Source organism: Sciurus carolinensis, chromosome 8, assembly GCF_902686445.1.
Source record: "Sciurus carolinensis chromosome 8, mSciCar1.2, whole genome shotgun sequence".
In the NCBI taxonomy this organism is placed as follows: domain Eukaryota; kingdom Metazoa; phylum Chordata; class Mammalia; order Rodentia; family Sciuridae; genus Sciurus; species Sciurus carolinensis.
In genome coordinates, this window is record NC_062220.1 from 6871286 (window position 1) to 6884724 (window position 13439).

Sequence of the window (13439 nt, forward strand, 5' to 3'; positions counted from 1 at the left end):
TGGCCGAGCCCGCCCCGCGCGCCGCGCATCCCGGAGGAGCCGCTTCCGGCCGGCGCAGGCGCGGACTACACTTCCCAGCAGGCCGCGCGGCCCGGGCGCGCCTCCCCGCTGCTCGCGCGGGGCGCCTTCTGTTCATTTGGCAGGCGTGAGACTCCAAGGGCGTCCGGGGCGGGTCCCGGGTGGGGATGTCAGACAGTGACCGGCGTCAGCCCTCGGAGGCCGCGGTCACGGAAACCCGACCCCGAGTGCGGGGAGCCCGAGGGCCGCGGGCCGGGCTCGCGGGGCCGGCGGGGACCGTCCGAGCGCCGCCAGGCCCTGGCGCGAGCCCGGGATCTGCTCCCAGCAGCCCCGCGCACCGCCCGCGGACCCCTGCCTGCCATTGTGTTTCGCGTGACTTTTTGCTGGTCTGTTCTGCTGATACCGGAAAACGGGAGACTTTAAGTAAACGTGCAGTGATGAGCAAAGCTTCGGCCTCACCATTCCCGCCTTCCGCTGTGTCCCCGGAATTGTGCCGCAGGCCCTCCGCGGGAGGCCCCAGGCTGAGCACGCTGAGCCTCCTCGTCCTGTCTTCAGAGGAGACCGGGTTAGAAACTCAGAGAAGGTGGGCTGGGCGGGGTTTGGTAAACCTGCTCTCCCAGGCTGAAGCTTGGAGGGACAGTGGAAGCGGGTCCCGCGAAGGGAAGACGCTTCTCTGAGCCTGGAACCCAGTCCGGATGCCTGCCGCCCAGGGCCCCTCATCGTAGGGAATACTCAAGAGTACTCGAGGAGAGGGAGTTTGTTAGTCATTTCTTATTATTTGTTCTTTTTGGTTATACATGAAAATAGAATGTATTTTGACATATACATATGGAGTATAACTTCCCATTCTTGTGGTGTTACATGATGTGGAGTTACACTTGTCATGCATTCATATATGAACATAGGAAAGTTAGGTCCGATTCATTCTACTGTCTTTCCTAGTCCCAACCCCCTCCCTCTCTTCATTCCCTTTTGTTTAATCCAGTGAACGTCTATTCTCCTCCCTCCCCCCTTTATTGTGTGTAGCATTCCTGTGTGTAGCCAGGAATGGAAATTTTTATGCCAGCTGCCTGGGTGTGGTGTCTAGCAGCTCTGGCCTACCATAGGCCCCACGTTGTGACTGGTTACTTCCCAGAAGTTTGGGAAGCGGGATAAAATATTGACACCCCTTGGCTTGGCCACTCTCCCTCACTGCCCAGAGCACATCGGGCAGCACCCCTTCTTCATCCCCTGAAGCACCTTTGACACAGGTCCAGCATTGTATAGCCTATGGAAGAGGATTTGAAGATATCACAAGGGTTTTGCCATACGGAAAAGGCAAACATAAAACTCAATGTCTCCTCTCCAAATCCCAGAGGACCTGGCACCTCAGGTTAGGTCCTAGGCCTAAGACCAGGGACCCCATCATTGGCCTGTAGATCCCTGAACTTTAAAATTCTTTAAACTTAAAATCTTTCAAAGAAGTATCTCCACCTAAGAACGACATGATTTTTTTGTTTATTTTTTAAACAAGTACAGCATTTTGGCACCTCTTTGCCTTGACTCAAGCACCCCTCTTTGGACTGGGCTCTGTACCCCATTTGTAGACTCTGGGCCATCAGTACTAAAAGCAGTTTATCAGCATCAAATCTGCTAATGACCAAATTATGGAGAAATCTCCCCCATCCTCACCTCTAAAGTTTTGGTTGCACGTTTGACTATATGTGTATCTGTGCCAGTTCTTGTATCTGTATTGCAAAATGATTGCAGAAACCTTGCCTAAATGGGGTTTCTTTGGTGGCTTTTGTCAATCTACATTAAATCGGTACATCCACTTGAATGGATTAACTGGGTAGTCACTACAGGTGGGATGAGGCTGGAGGAGGTAGGTTACTGGGGGGGCGTGCCCTGGGGTATATATTTTGTTCTTGTTGAGCAGAGCCCACACCCACTTCCTGGTACCAAGTTCTAAGGTGCTTTCCTCCTCCACATACTTCTGCCATGATGTTCTGCTTCATCTCAAGCTCTGAGGAATGGAGTTGGCCACTATGAAAGGAGACCTCTGAAACTGTGAGCCCCAAAGAAACTTTTCCTCCTTAACAGTGGTTCTTGTCAGGTCTTCACAAGAGTGAAAAAGCTGACCCAAATAGCTGCTCTTTGTGCTTTCTTATATTTTTTTTTTTTTTTTTTTTCATTTTTTGGTGGTGGTGCTGGGGATCAAACCCAGGGCCTCATGCATGCCAGGCAGGCACTGTACCACTGAACCACATTCCCAGCCTCATCTTAACCTTTTTTTTTTTTTTTTTTTTTTGTTGGGGGGGGTGCTTTTTAAACCATTAGTTATTAAGAGAGATGTATTAAAACCTTATATCAAGATTATGCATTTGTCAATATCTTCCTGAATTTGTGACAATTTTTGCTTTGTATTATTCGGAGGCCATGTGCATGCAAATTTAGAATTGTAGCATTTTTCTGTAGAGTTGTTAATTTTATTATTAGGAAGGAACTCTACCCCTAATAATATTTTTGTCTATTATCTGTTTTGTCTGACATTAATATACCTACATGTATTAGTCAGTTTTTCATCACTTTGACCAACACCTGACAAGAACAATTCCCTTAAAGAGGGAAAGTTTTGTTTTGGCTTACTGCTTCAGAGGCTTCCGTACATGGTCAGCTTGTTCCACTCTTCTGGGCCTGAGGGAGGCATCATGGAGGAAGGGCATGCCAGAGGGATGCTGCTCAGCTCACGGCAGAGAGAGAGGGTGGGGTGGGGGGCGTGTGTGTAGAGGTCAGGGACAAGATACAGGCCCCAAGGGCAGGCCCTTAGAGATTTACTTCCTCCAACCATGCCCTACCTGCCTTTCTGTCACCTCCTATTAATCCGTTCAAATGATTAGTCCAACACATGGATTAATATACTGATGAGGTTATAGTCCTCATGATACAGTCACTTCCCCAAAGCCCCACCTCTGGACATTGCTGCATTGGGGACCCAAGTCTTCAGCACATGGGCTTTTAGGAACATTCCAAATCTAAACCATGACACTACATTAAACTTTTTTTTGGCTAGTATTTGCTTAATATATCTTTTCCTATCCTTTTACTTTGAAACTTTCTGTAAATTTATGTTTTAAGTGTATGTCATACAAGAGCACGTAGCCAGATTTTGTTGTTAAATTCAATATGACAATCTTTATTTTAATTGGCAATCTGCCCTTCTTGTGCTAATGATTCATTCATTTCTACTATTCTTTATTTTGTGCTTCTATTTATTCTGATTTTTCCATGCTTTTTTTCCCTCCATTCTTTCTCCATCTTGGATTGATCAATTTTCTTTATTCATTCTTCTCTTTCTACTGTTGAAAGCTATGTCTTACTTTTCTGTTCTTCTAAGGTTTAGTGTCTATAACTTCATACACATATTTGGTATGAAGTTCTTATTTCCACTCTCCTTGCAGATAACAGGCTTAGGTATACTAGTTTAATCAGGCCACGCCCGTCCATCTTGGGTGTGTCCTTTCTCATTACATTTTAAGTTCCTCCCCTATTAAAGTCCCTGTTTTTGCTTATACAATCTATGCTGTTCAAACTTACCAATGCGCTCACCAGTATCCCTGCTCACTTTTTCTTCTTGTTTCTTCCTCCCTCCTGTCTTCAGTGTTCTGCTTCCTGAGGTGTAAGTTGCATGTGCTTTCAACAAGGGTTTGTTAGAAGTAAGTGCTTTCTGTTTTATGCAAATGTCTTCCTTCTCTCTCCTCCCGAATGGTAGTTTAGCTGAGCAGAGAATTCTTGGTTGCAGTTCGTTTCAGTCTGACTTTTAATATTTTATTCTATTATCTTTTGACTTTCACTCTTACTGTTGAAAAGCCTACCATAAGTCTAATTATCCCTTTGTTCATGATTTGTCTGTTCTCTGTGACTGGTTTTAAGATCCCTTTGTTATGGTATTTGAAATTTCACAGAAATGTGCTTGGATATGAATCCTTTATTTATCTTTTTTAAAACTTATGAATCCTATATCTGAGATACTATTATTACATTCTTAGGCATTTTTAAAGATTTATATTCTGTGTCACTTCTAAATCTTTTTTCATCTTTGTCTGCTCTGTTTAATCTATTAGTTAAATAATCAATTTTAGTAATTGTATTTTTCATTTGAGATGAATCTGCTTTTTTTTTTAAATCACACATACCTTCATTTCCTTCCTCAATAATTTTAACCATTCTTGCTATATAGTGTCTTGCAGTGTTATTATGTGACATGACTTTATTTGATAGCTTTCACTTATCCCAGACTGGCTCTATTTAATTATAGACAACCTCTAAACCTACAGGGGATTGGTTTCAGCATCAGGTGGGAGATAGGGATGGGGAAGGAATAGAAAGATGGAAGGGAGAAGGTCGAGAGCCTCAGTCCCACCTAACACTCCCCCTGAAACTTCCCACGATGGGAAACTGGTCCATCTTGTGGTTAAAAGAAGTAAACTAGACAATCACTAGGGGAACCCAAGACCATGAAGGGAAAGTCCCGGATCTGGGGCATGTGGGCTAGTTCCAAAGATTGACCTTAAGTAAACCTGTTGCTAGCTAACTTATCTTTAGCACTGCAGTTTGCTTCTTGTCTGTGCATTTGTGGAGGTAAAACTGATGCAGGTACAGTAGAAAAGAAATTATGTCAGGGTTGGCTGTAAATCAAGGTGTCCATCAACCCCAAATCCACCCAGGGAGAAGGGGAAGAACTGGTACAACCCAACAAAACTGAGTTCCACTGTGTCGACAGTGTCTTGAGCCATTCTCTCCTGCTCGGCCCACTCCACTTTTGGGGGTGTACTTTTAGTAAATTTTCAGTAAATCTATGCTATAGCTGCCTCTCTTGTGTGTCTTGCTCAAGTCTTTGAGACACCAAGAACCTGGACCTCAACTGGACCCCCAGCATCACCAGGACAACCTGAGGATACCAAAATCCAAGGATGCCCAAATCCTTATAGAAAATGCTTTAGTGTTTGCATAGAACCTACTCACATCCTCTTGTATACTTTAGTTGTTGACTTTTCATTCTTTTCTGGAATGCGCTCCATGCAATGAATTTTCCTCTTAGTACTGCTTTCATAGTGTCCCAGAGATTTTGATATGTTGTATGGTCGTTCTCATTGACCTCTTAGAATTTTTTATCTCCTCCCTGATGTTTTCTGTTATCCATGTTTCATTAAATAGCATATTATTTAGTCTCCAGGTTGTTGGAGTAATTTCTGTTTTTTATTTTGTCATTGATTTCTATTCTCAGTCCATTATGATCTGATAGAACACAAGGCAGTATCTCTATTTTTTTGCATTTTCTAATGGCTGCTTTGTGGCGTAACATATGGTCTATTTTCGAGAAGATTCCATGTACTGCTGAGAAGAAAGTGAATCTGCTCGTTGATGGATGGAATATTCTATATATGTCTATTAAGTCTAGGTTATTGATTGTGTTATTGAGTTCTATGGTTTCTTTGGTTGGTTTTGTTTGGAAGATCTATCTAGTGGTGACAGCAGTGAATTAAAGTCACCTAGAATTATTGTGTTGTGATCTATGTGATTCCTGAAATTGAGAAGAATTTGTTTGATGTACAGGGATGCGCCATTGTTTGGGGCATAAATATTTACTATCGTTATGTCTTCCTGATTTATGGTTCCCTTAAGCAGTATGAAATGTCCTCCTTTATCCTTCTGACCAGCTTTGGCTTGAAAGTTTTTCTGATATAAGGATGGAAACCCCTGCTTTTTTACTGAGTCCATGTGCGTGGTAGATTTTTTCCCATCATTTCACCTTTAGTCTGTGGATGTCTTTTTCTATGAGATGAGTCTTTTGCAGGCAGCATATTGTTGGGTCTTTCTTTTTAATCCATTCTGCCAGTCTATGTCTTTTGATTGATGAGTTTAGGCCATTAATGTTCAGGGTTATTATTGAGATATGATTTTATTCCCAGTCATTTGGCTTATTTTTGGTTTTTAAGTTGGCTTGGTTTCTCCTTTGAGTAGTTTTTCTCTAAGGTAGTTCCTCCCTTTGCTGACCTCCATTGTTGTTTTTCATTTCCTCCTCATGGAATATCTTGTTGAGAACATTCTGTAGCGCAGGCTTTCTATTTGTAAATTCTTTTAACTTTTGTTTATCATGGAAGGATTTTATTTCATCTTCAAATCTGAAGGTTAGTTTTGCTGGGTATAGGATTCTTGGTTGGCAACCATGTTCTTTCAGAGCTTGAAATACGTTGTTCCAGGCCCTTCTAGCTTTTAGAGTCTGGGTTGAGAAGTCGGCTGCTATCCGTATTGGTCTCCCCCTATATGTAATCTGATGCTTTTCTCTCACGGCCTTCAAAATCCTATCTTTATTTTGAATGTTAGGCATTTTCATTATAATGTGCCTTGGTGTGGATCTGTTGTGATTTTGTGCATTTGGTGTTCTGTAAGCCTCTTGTATTTGATTTTCCACTTCATTCTTCAGGTTTAGGAAATTTTCTGATATTATTTCATTGAATAGGTTGTTCATTCCTTTGGTTTGTATCTCTGTGCCTTCCTCAATCCCAATAATTCTTAAATTTGATCTTTTCATGGTGTCCCATATTTCTTGGAGATTCTGTTCATGATTTCTTATCATCTTCTCTGTTTGGGCAACTTTATTTTCAAGATTAAATGTTTTGTCTTCATTGTCTGAGGTTCTGTCTTCCAAGTGGTCTAGTCTTTTGGTGATGCTTTCCATTGAGTTTTTTATTTGGTTTATTGTTTTCTTCATTTCAAGGATTTCCGTTTGGTTTTTTTTGAGAATCTCTATCTCTTTGTTGAAATGATCTGTTGCTTCCTGCAGTTGCTCTTTCAGCTTATTGGTATTATCATTCATTGCCTGCATTTGCTCTCTTATCTCAACCTTTGCTTCACGAATCATCTTAATCATGTAAAATCTGAAGTCCTTTTTTGACATTTCTTCTAACATACTGTCATTGGATTCTATTAATACAGAATCTAGATTTGTTTGGATCATTTTCTTCCCTTGTTTTTTCATGTTGTTCATGTATCTTCCCCTCTAGCAGTGCAGATCTGGGGTATTGCAGATTTCCCCCTATAGGCTTATAGTGGCCCTATAGGTTTCCAAAACCCTTTCTTTCTGGGGAGATCAATATTAGCAGTGCCCAATTCAGACACTATGCAATCCTAGACCAAATATCCCCTATGAGGACAATAACAAAATTGTCATAATAAACAGAACGAGTTCAAATATTATCTTCAGTAAAACAAACAGATTTGCAATAAGGCCTGCAGTTTCAAATGGAGGACAAAGAGGATGCAGAGGGATGTAGAATGTGGCTGTTAATGGGATAAGAAAAGAATATACAGAAGTTCTAGATAATAGAAAGGGTGAGAGTGTAATCAAAAGAAATTGGATGTTAGCATGCAATAAAGGGAGAAAGAGACTCTGAGGGAACAGGTAAACAAAAGGAAAAGACAGCAAGAAAAATAAAGAAATAAAAACTTAAAAAATTTCAATAAGGAGAAAAAAGAAAATCTACAGTATAACAGTCATATAGTAATGAAACCTCCCAGTGTTCAGTAGCCTGATGCATGAGAGGTACCTGACAATGAGCTTCAAGCCTCCAGCAGGCACCTCAGGATGGGCTTTACCCCACTTAAAGATCGGAGCTCCGGTTTCCAGGATTATCCAAAGCCTCTCTGGCTTTGAAATGTGTCGGCAAATGGGGAGCTGCAGCTCAGGGTGTGGCCATGGTCAGCTGGAGGTCCTGGAGGTGGGATGCAGTTGGTCAGGCAGGGGTCCTGGAGGTCAGGTGTGTTTGGTGTGGTTGTGGGATCCTGGAGGCCACGTGCAATTAGTCAGTCTGGGGTCCTGGTGATAGGATGCAGTCAGTTGGTCTGGGGGTCCTGGCTGTAGGGAGCAGTCAGTCGATGTGAGGGCCCCAGAGGCAGGGAGTGATCGGTCGAGCTGAGGGATCCTGGAGACGGGGCTCAGTCAGTCCGGCCAGGGGTCCTACGGGGCCTGACTGTTGTCTCAAAATGGCAGTAGCCACGTGTAATCAAACCTGTAGGTACTGTAACAGTGAACTTCCAGGCAACAGCAGGCAGCTGGTGCTCCACTGGCAGTCGGTGATCAGTTTGCTGATTGTTGTTGGACGACTGGGAGGTGAACCTCATGCGTTGGGTGATGGATAGGTGTAAGGCAGGTGATGGACAGGCGAGAGGCAGGCAAATGGCCCTCTTGTATAGTTTAAATCACCTCTAGATTACTCATGATCTCTAAAGCAATGTAAATTTTATGTAACTAGTTGTTGACAGCGTGTTGTTTAGGGAATAATAGCAAGGGGGAAAAGTCATGTTGAATGGCATGTTTATTGCAGACACATGTTGAGGAGAATATTTTCAGGTCACAGTTGGTTAAATCTGCACACATAGAAGATGTGGATATAAGGGACTGGCGTGTTTTGAATTGTGAGCCCTTTTTACACCCAATTTGTGGAAATCCTGTGTGGTTGACTGAGGGCCTGACCTTCAGAGTGTGTGTTTGCTTCTTGGGTTTTCCAGTGTTACTGCAGCCTGACCACTTTTTATATTATCAGGTTGGGGAGCTTCTGAACCCAGGTAGTGTCAACTCAGAATTCTAATTTGTGTGACGGTAGATCTGTGGTTATGAATTCTCAGAGGAATGCCCTTGGCCCCTAGGAAAAGAACCTCTTGTCTTCTTGTCATGGTGGATGGATTTCTGCCACCCTTTTACTAACGGTTTGGCCAAGAGTCTGTCTTTATTTGTGAGAGGAGGGAGTTCCAAGTCTAAGGCCAAATCTCCTTTGCCCACATGGCTACGAAAACTCAAGCACTAGATTAGCCCACCACAACTCCTGCCGTGCCCAGTGTGGCTCCAACCCACGGCTCAGGGCTTTAGTTCATCCCTCATCCCCCACCCAGAGATTTCCTTTCCTGGTAGAGAGCTCAGCTAGGAATAGATACATGCATATCTACATTTCATTTTTGGATGTTTGGAGACAGGAGTTTTAGACTATCTAGTCTAGCATATCGCTGGTAACAAAAATCCTTTCATTTACAAATAGTGCCCTTTCCTCTTTCCTTCGGTTCTCCTTATCATCACTGGATCATTTCTTCAGTGATTTGTTTTGCTCACGCCTGTTGCCATTCAGTGTCTGACACTGGATAGGAATCAAATATTCTTGAATGAATGAATGATTCCGTGGATTAGTGGATGGAGGAGAGCCACTGCCCTGATGTCAGGAAGCCCTGGGAAGACAGTAGGGCCAGAGTGTGCCTCTACAGGGCAGATGGGTTAGAGACGGTGGCCTGCTTCAGCTGCCTGGCAGCAGGAATCACTTGTTAGCATATCTTTCCAACTTGATGCTGAGTGATCCCATATTTGTAACTTGAAACTGGCTATGGTGGGATTACTTGTGATATGAAATTTTAAAAACACTACAAATCACATACCCCAAGAGAGTCAGTTGTTAAACCTTTACCAGTACTCTGCTGTTTCAGTATCATGAAAACATGTAGAAAATGTAAAATTAAACCAATTATGAAACCAAAATTTTTGGTAAGTGAAATAGAAAATCAGAGTTGAAAGAACTTGTTGCTGTGGGTCTCTGGTGATGAGGGTTTTAATTACCCCTAACTTTTCCAGTATCTCCAGTTTAGAATGAAAGCAGGGAGCTGATCTTCAACACCAGCTGTAGGAGCAACACTGTAGACCTGCAGGGACACCTGGATCTGAACCAGGGCCCTTGCCATCTGCAATCAGATGCTCTACTCCTGTGCTCTGCCCTCTGAGGTTTATACAGGCCTATGTAAGACCTACCTGTGAAGCCATGCCTAACGTTCCCATACAATGTGACCACAGCTCCTCATGCAGGCGGGGCCTCCTGGAAGCTGCCAAGCCTGCCTGACAGTAGCCTCACCTCCCTATAGCAGGCCCTTGGCCTTCCTGGACCGGGACTGATGCTATCACTTATACCTAGAAGGGCCTTCAGAGCCCCTAGTGTGTGCCCTTCATGGTAGGCGTATGACAACAGAGATTCAAGATCAATGTTCTTGAGTACACAGCTCCCTACCGACAGACGCAGGAGCTGAGTCCACTCCTCTGACTCTGAGGTCAGGATCCTGTCACTAAAACAGTGGCTCTCTTATCTTCCTCTTTTCCCCATCTTTTATAGGTTCAAAGACTTCTTACCTGGAGCCATAGATTTACACACTCCCAGGGCCGTAGGAGCACTAGAATCTGGACTTGGAAGAGTAGGTATGTGCCGTACAACTCAAGGACCTCAGGAAAAGCTGGTGGGCCTCAGGAATTGGAACTGGTGTGGACTTCCACCCCTAGGGGAAGTCTTCAGATTTCATATCCTTGGAAATCATCTTGGGAGCTTGCTAAGCAGGCAGCCAGCACCTGGGTTAGGAGCAACCTCCTTGCAGTCAGATCTCCTGGGGGAAACCCTGGCCACAGACCTAGATCTGCTGCCTTTGTGCCCCTGCAGGAAGCACTGGGTACTGTAGCAAAGGCCCGTTTGGATTTATAGCTCCAGCCCAGGTCAGCCAGAGCTCCAGCAGAGTTCCGGGTTTTAAACCAAGGACATGGTCACTTATCCTCAAAACTACTGTAGACCAGTGGTTCCTCATTTTAGGGTGCATCAGGGTACCCGAAGCTGAGGCTGAGAGAGTGCTGGTGCGAAGGGCAGCATTCCAGAGGGAAGAACTGGGAGGGACTAGGAAGGTGTGGACCGGCACTCCAGCGAAGTCCAACCCTGGGACTGAGGAGATGTGAGAGCTGAGGGTGGTCAGGGCTCACTCTCAGGTGTCTGACTTGGGGATCTGCAGAGTTGACAGTGTCTGTCGGGGACACAGAGGAGGGGAGGAGGAGAAGGAAGGGAGGGAGAGGGAGCTGGAAGGAGCAGATGGTGTGACTTCTTGAGGTGTCTTCAACAGGCCCGGAGAGAGATACACACTTGGCTTCTATGAGCATAGATGAACTCATGCTGGGAATGTAGATTAGCCCAGAGTGACATTAATCTGTGGCATGAAAAGAACAAAATCTTGGACAGAAGAAAGAGTAATTGTCCAGGCAAGAAGAGATCAGGGAGGGGACAGGTCCTGAAAGCAAAGCAAAGGGCGGGGAAGAGGAGGGGACACTAATGACAATTTTTTTTGAAGGGTAAAAAATAATTTATAGATTTAATAAAAATACATGTTGCAGATGCAATCCTGGACTATAAATTGTGAGAGAAGACAACTTCTAGCTTGTTTAAGCAAGTAAGCAACAAGCAAGGTGAGTAAAACTGTAAGTGGTTGTTGCTCTTTTGGGGAATGAATGAGCTGTCTTTGCTGCCTGACCAGTGACACCAGAATATAGTAGCCGGAAACTGCAAACATGCATCTCAATGTCACAGTCTCTTTGCATCAGGAATTTAGGGAACAGCTTAACAAGACACCTTTGCTGAAGACCTATTACGAGGCTGCACTCAAGCTGCCAACCAGGACTGCAAGTCATCTTCGAGACTCAACAGAGTTGCCGTATCTGCTCCCATGCTCAGTCTGTGGTTGCTAAAACGGCCATGCGGTGGTACCAGTTGGGCGGCCTGTATGGAGATGCAGCACAGGGACGGGTATTCTGCATCCAGACCCTATTCGTTATCCTAAGGTGGAGGCTACCACATGCAGGGGGGCTATGGTGACAGCTGCAGTGTCCCCGCATGGGGACACGTGTGTTGGTAGATGGGGAGCTGCAGGGCAGTCGTTCCTCTGCCAGGCATGGTAGGCAGGGTGGTCACTCTCCACAAGGTGCAGTAGGTGGAGCAGACTTAAGTCTTAAATTTATCAATAAAATTTAGACATAGTCATCATGACTGAAAACCAGCTCTAATCACAGAGACAGCTCCAACCAGTCACAAGATTATGGAGCTATTCAACTCAGCCTAGCCCTTGTGGAAAAGCTGCCAGTCTGCTTTCTTGGCTTCAACCCACAGAGCAGCAAGCTAATGATAAGTTTAAGAAATACATTTATACAATGCATATATCATTCTAGGCTTTGTTCTAAATGTTTGTATATATTTATTGGCACCTGATTTTTGAAACTGGATGGCTGTTTTGATTGAGAGGCACAGGATGGAAGACAGCCTTTTGGGAAATGAATGGAATTGACAGAGCAGAGTTTTGGGTGAAGTTAGTACACTTTCTCTGCAAAGGGCTGGGGAATAAATATTTTTAACTTTGCTGCCCAGATGGTCTCTGTTGCAGCTGCTCAACTCTGCTGAGGTTGTGGGAAAGAAACCAGAGATATAAGTAAATGTGCATAGCTGTGTTTCAATAAAACTTTATTTATAAAAGCAGAAAGCAGGCAGGATATGGCCCATGGGTAGTTGTTTGCCTCTGGTGTAGTGCAAGCTTTTGGTAAGAAAGAAAGAAGAGGGGACACTGGTTTGAGGGAGCCCTTGTGTTTGAAAGAAAGACAAAAAGAATCTCAAAAATTTAAACCCCAGCAGAAGGCTCAGTGGGGCACCATCCTCAGAGGCCTTGCTGGGAGGACAGTAGTTGTGACTAGATCACTCACAGCTCGTCCTCCTTGCTTTTCCTGTTGTGCAGAAATGTTCAATGTCAGTCGGCCAGAGAGCAGAGATGGTGCCAGCCCTGTCGACTGGCATCCCTATAACTGATTCATGGGTGGACAGAGTCAGGCCAATCCCCTGCCTGCTGTGAGGGAGTCTACACACCAAGGAACCCAGGGGCTTCATCAGACAAAGGAACAGAAGGACTGTTGACAGACTCTAAGCAAAGCAGGCTGTGGCAAAGGGTCCACCCAGGTGTGGGCTGCACTGTGGGCCCAGCTTCTATGTCCCTGGTCACTACAGACTTTAAATCCATATGGAAAGCTGCGTCCGAAAACCCCTTGTCTGAACTTTTGCATGTAGTTGGAAACTCTGCTCCAACATGACTCGGATTCTCCAAGCAAGAGGATGCACATGCTCTCCCCTGGAGCCTCTGGAGGGAGCACCGATTATGTTCACACACCAATTATGGCTCAGTGGAACTGATTTTGGATTTCAGACTTTCAGACCAATAAGAGGATAAATTTGAGTTGTTTTAAGCTATTTAAAGAAAAAGATGGGATGTTTTATTCTTACTGATAAAATTTCAGTTTCTGATAGCCTGTGATTTTATAGGACAAGGTTTCTCAGCAAATAAAATAGTAGTTTCTCAAAGAATGGACTCGTTATGACATTTTGGAGCTTCAGTGCGTCTCCAAGAGAAAGAGTCTTTATGGTTAACTTTATAGTTTAACTTTCTTCCTGCCCAGTGGTATCTGAGCAGATTTTTACTTTATCCTGCTGAGCTGAATTTACTTTCTTAGTCACCTTTTATAAAGAAAATTAGAAAGTAAACAAAGTGAATGTGACTTTGAA

The 13439-nt window shown here is 44.2% G+C and overlaps 1 protein-coding gene across 7 annotated transcripts; it reads left to right on the plus strand.

Moving 5' to 3' along the window:
- Positions 1 to 124: 124 nt before the first annotated feature.
- Positions 125 to 13216, plus strand: LOC124990851 (uncharacterized). Of its 7 annotated transcripts, none has more exons than XR_007109828.1 (4): positions 125 to 601; positions 10203 to 10285; positions 11237 to 11680; positions 12622 to 13216. XR_007109828.1 is itself a non-coding variant. In XM_047561312.1 (2 exons), the coding sequence occupies exons 1-2, from the start codon at positions 186 to 188 to the stop codon at positions 10537 to 10539; spliced, it is 753 nt and encodes a 250-aa protein (XP_047417268.1). In that variant the 5' UTR covers positions 125 to 185; the 3' UTR covers positions 10540 to 11133. The 7 variants fall into 7 exon arrangements, 1 of the variants encoding a protein (XP_047417268.1); XR_007109829.1 differs by having other exon boundaries at positions 11237 to 11645; XR_007109826.1 differs by having other exon boundaries at positions 11237 to 11308; positions 11444 to 13216.
- Positions 13217 to 13439: the final 223 nt, after the last annotated feature.

Bases quoted from the DNA above. Each gene is read 5' to 3' on its own strand.
- LOC124990851 (XM_047561312.1), top strand. From the start codon at position 186: ATGTCAGACAGTGACCGGCGTCAGCCCTCGGAGGCCGCGGTCACGGAA. The intron at 602-10,202 runs GTGGGCTGGGCG...CATCTTTTATAG, and splicing joins GGGTTAGAAACTCAGAGAAG to GTTCAAAGACTTCTTACCTG.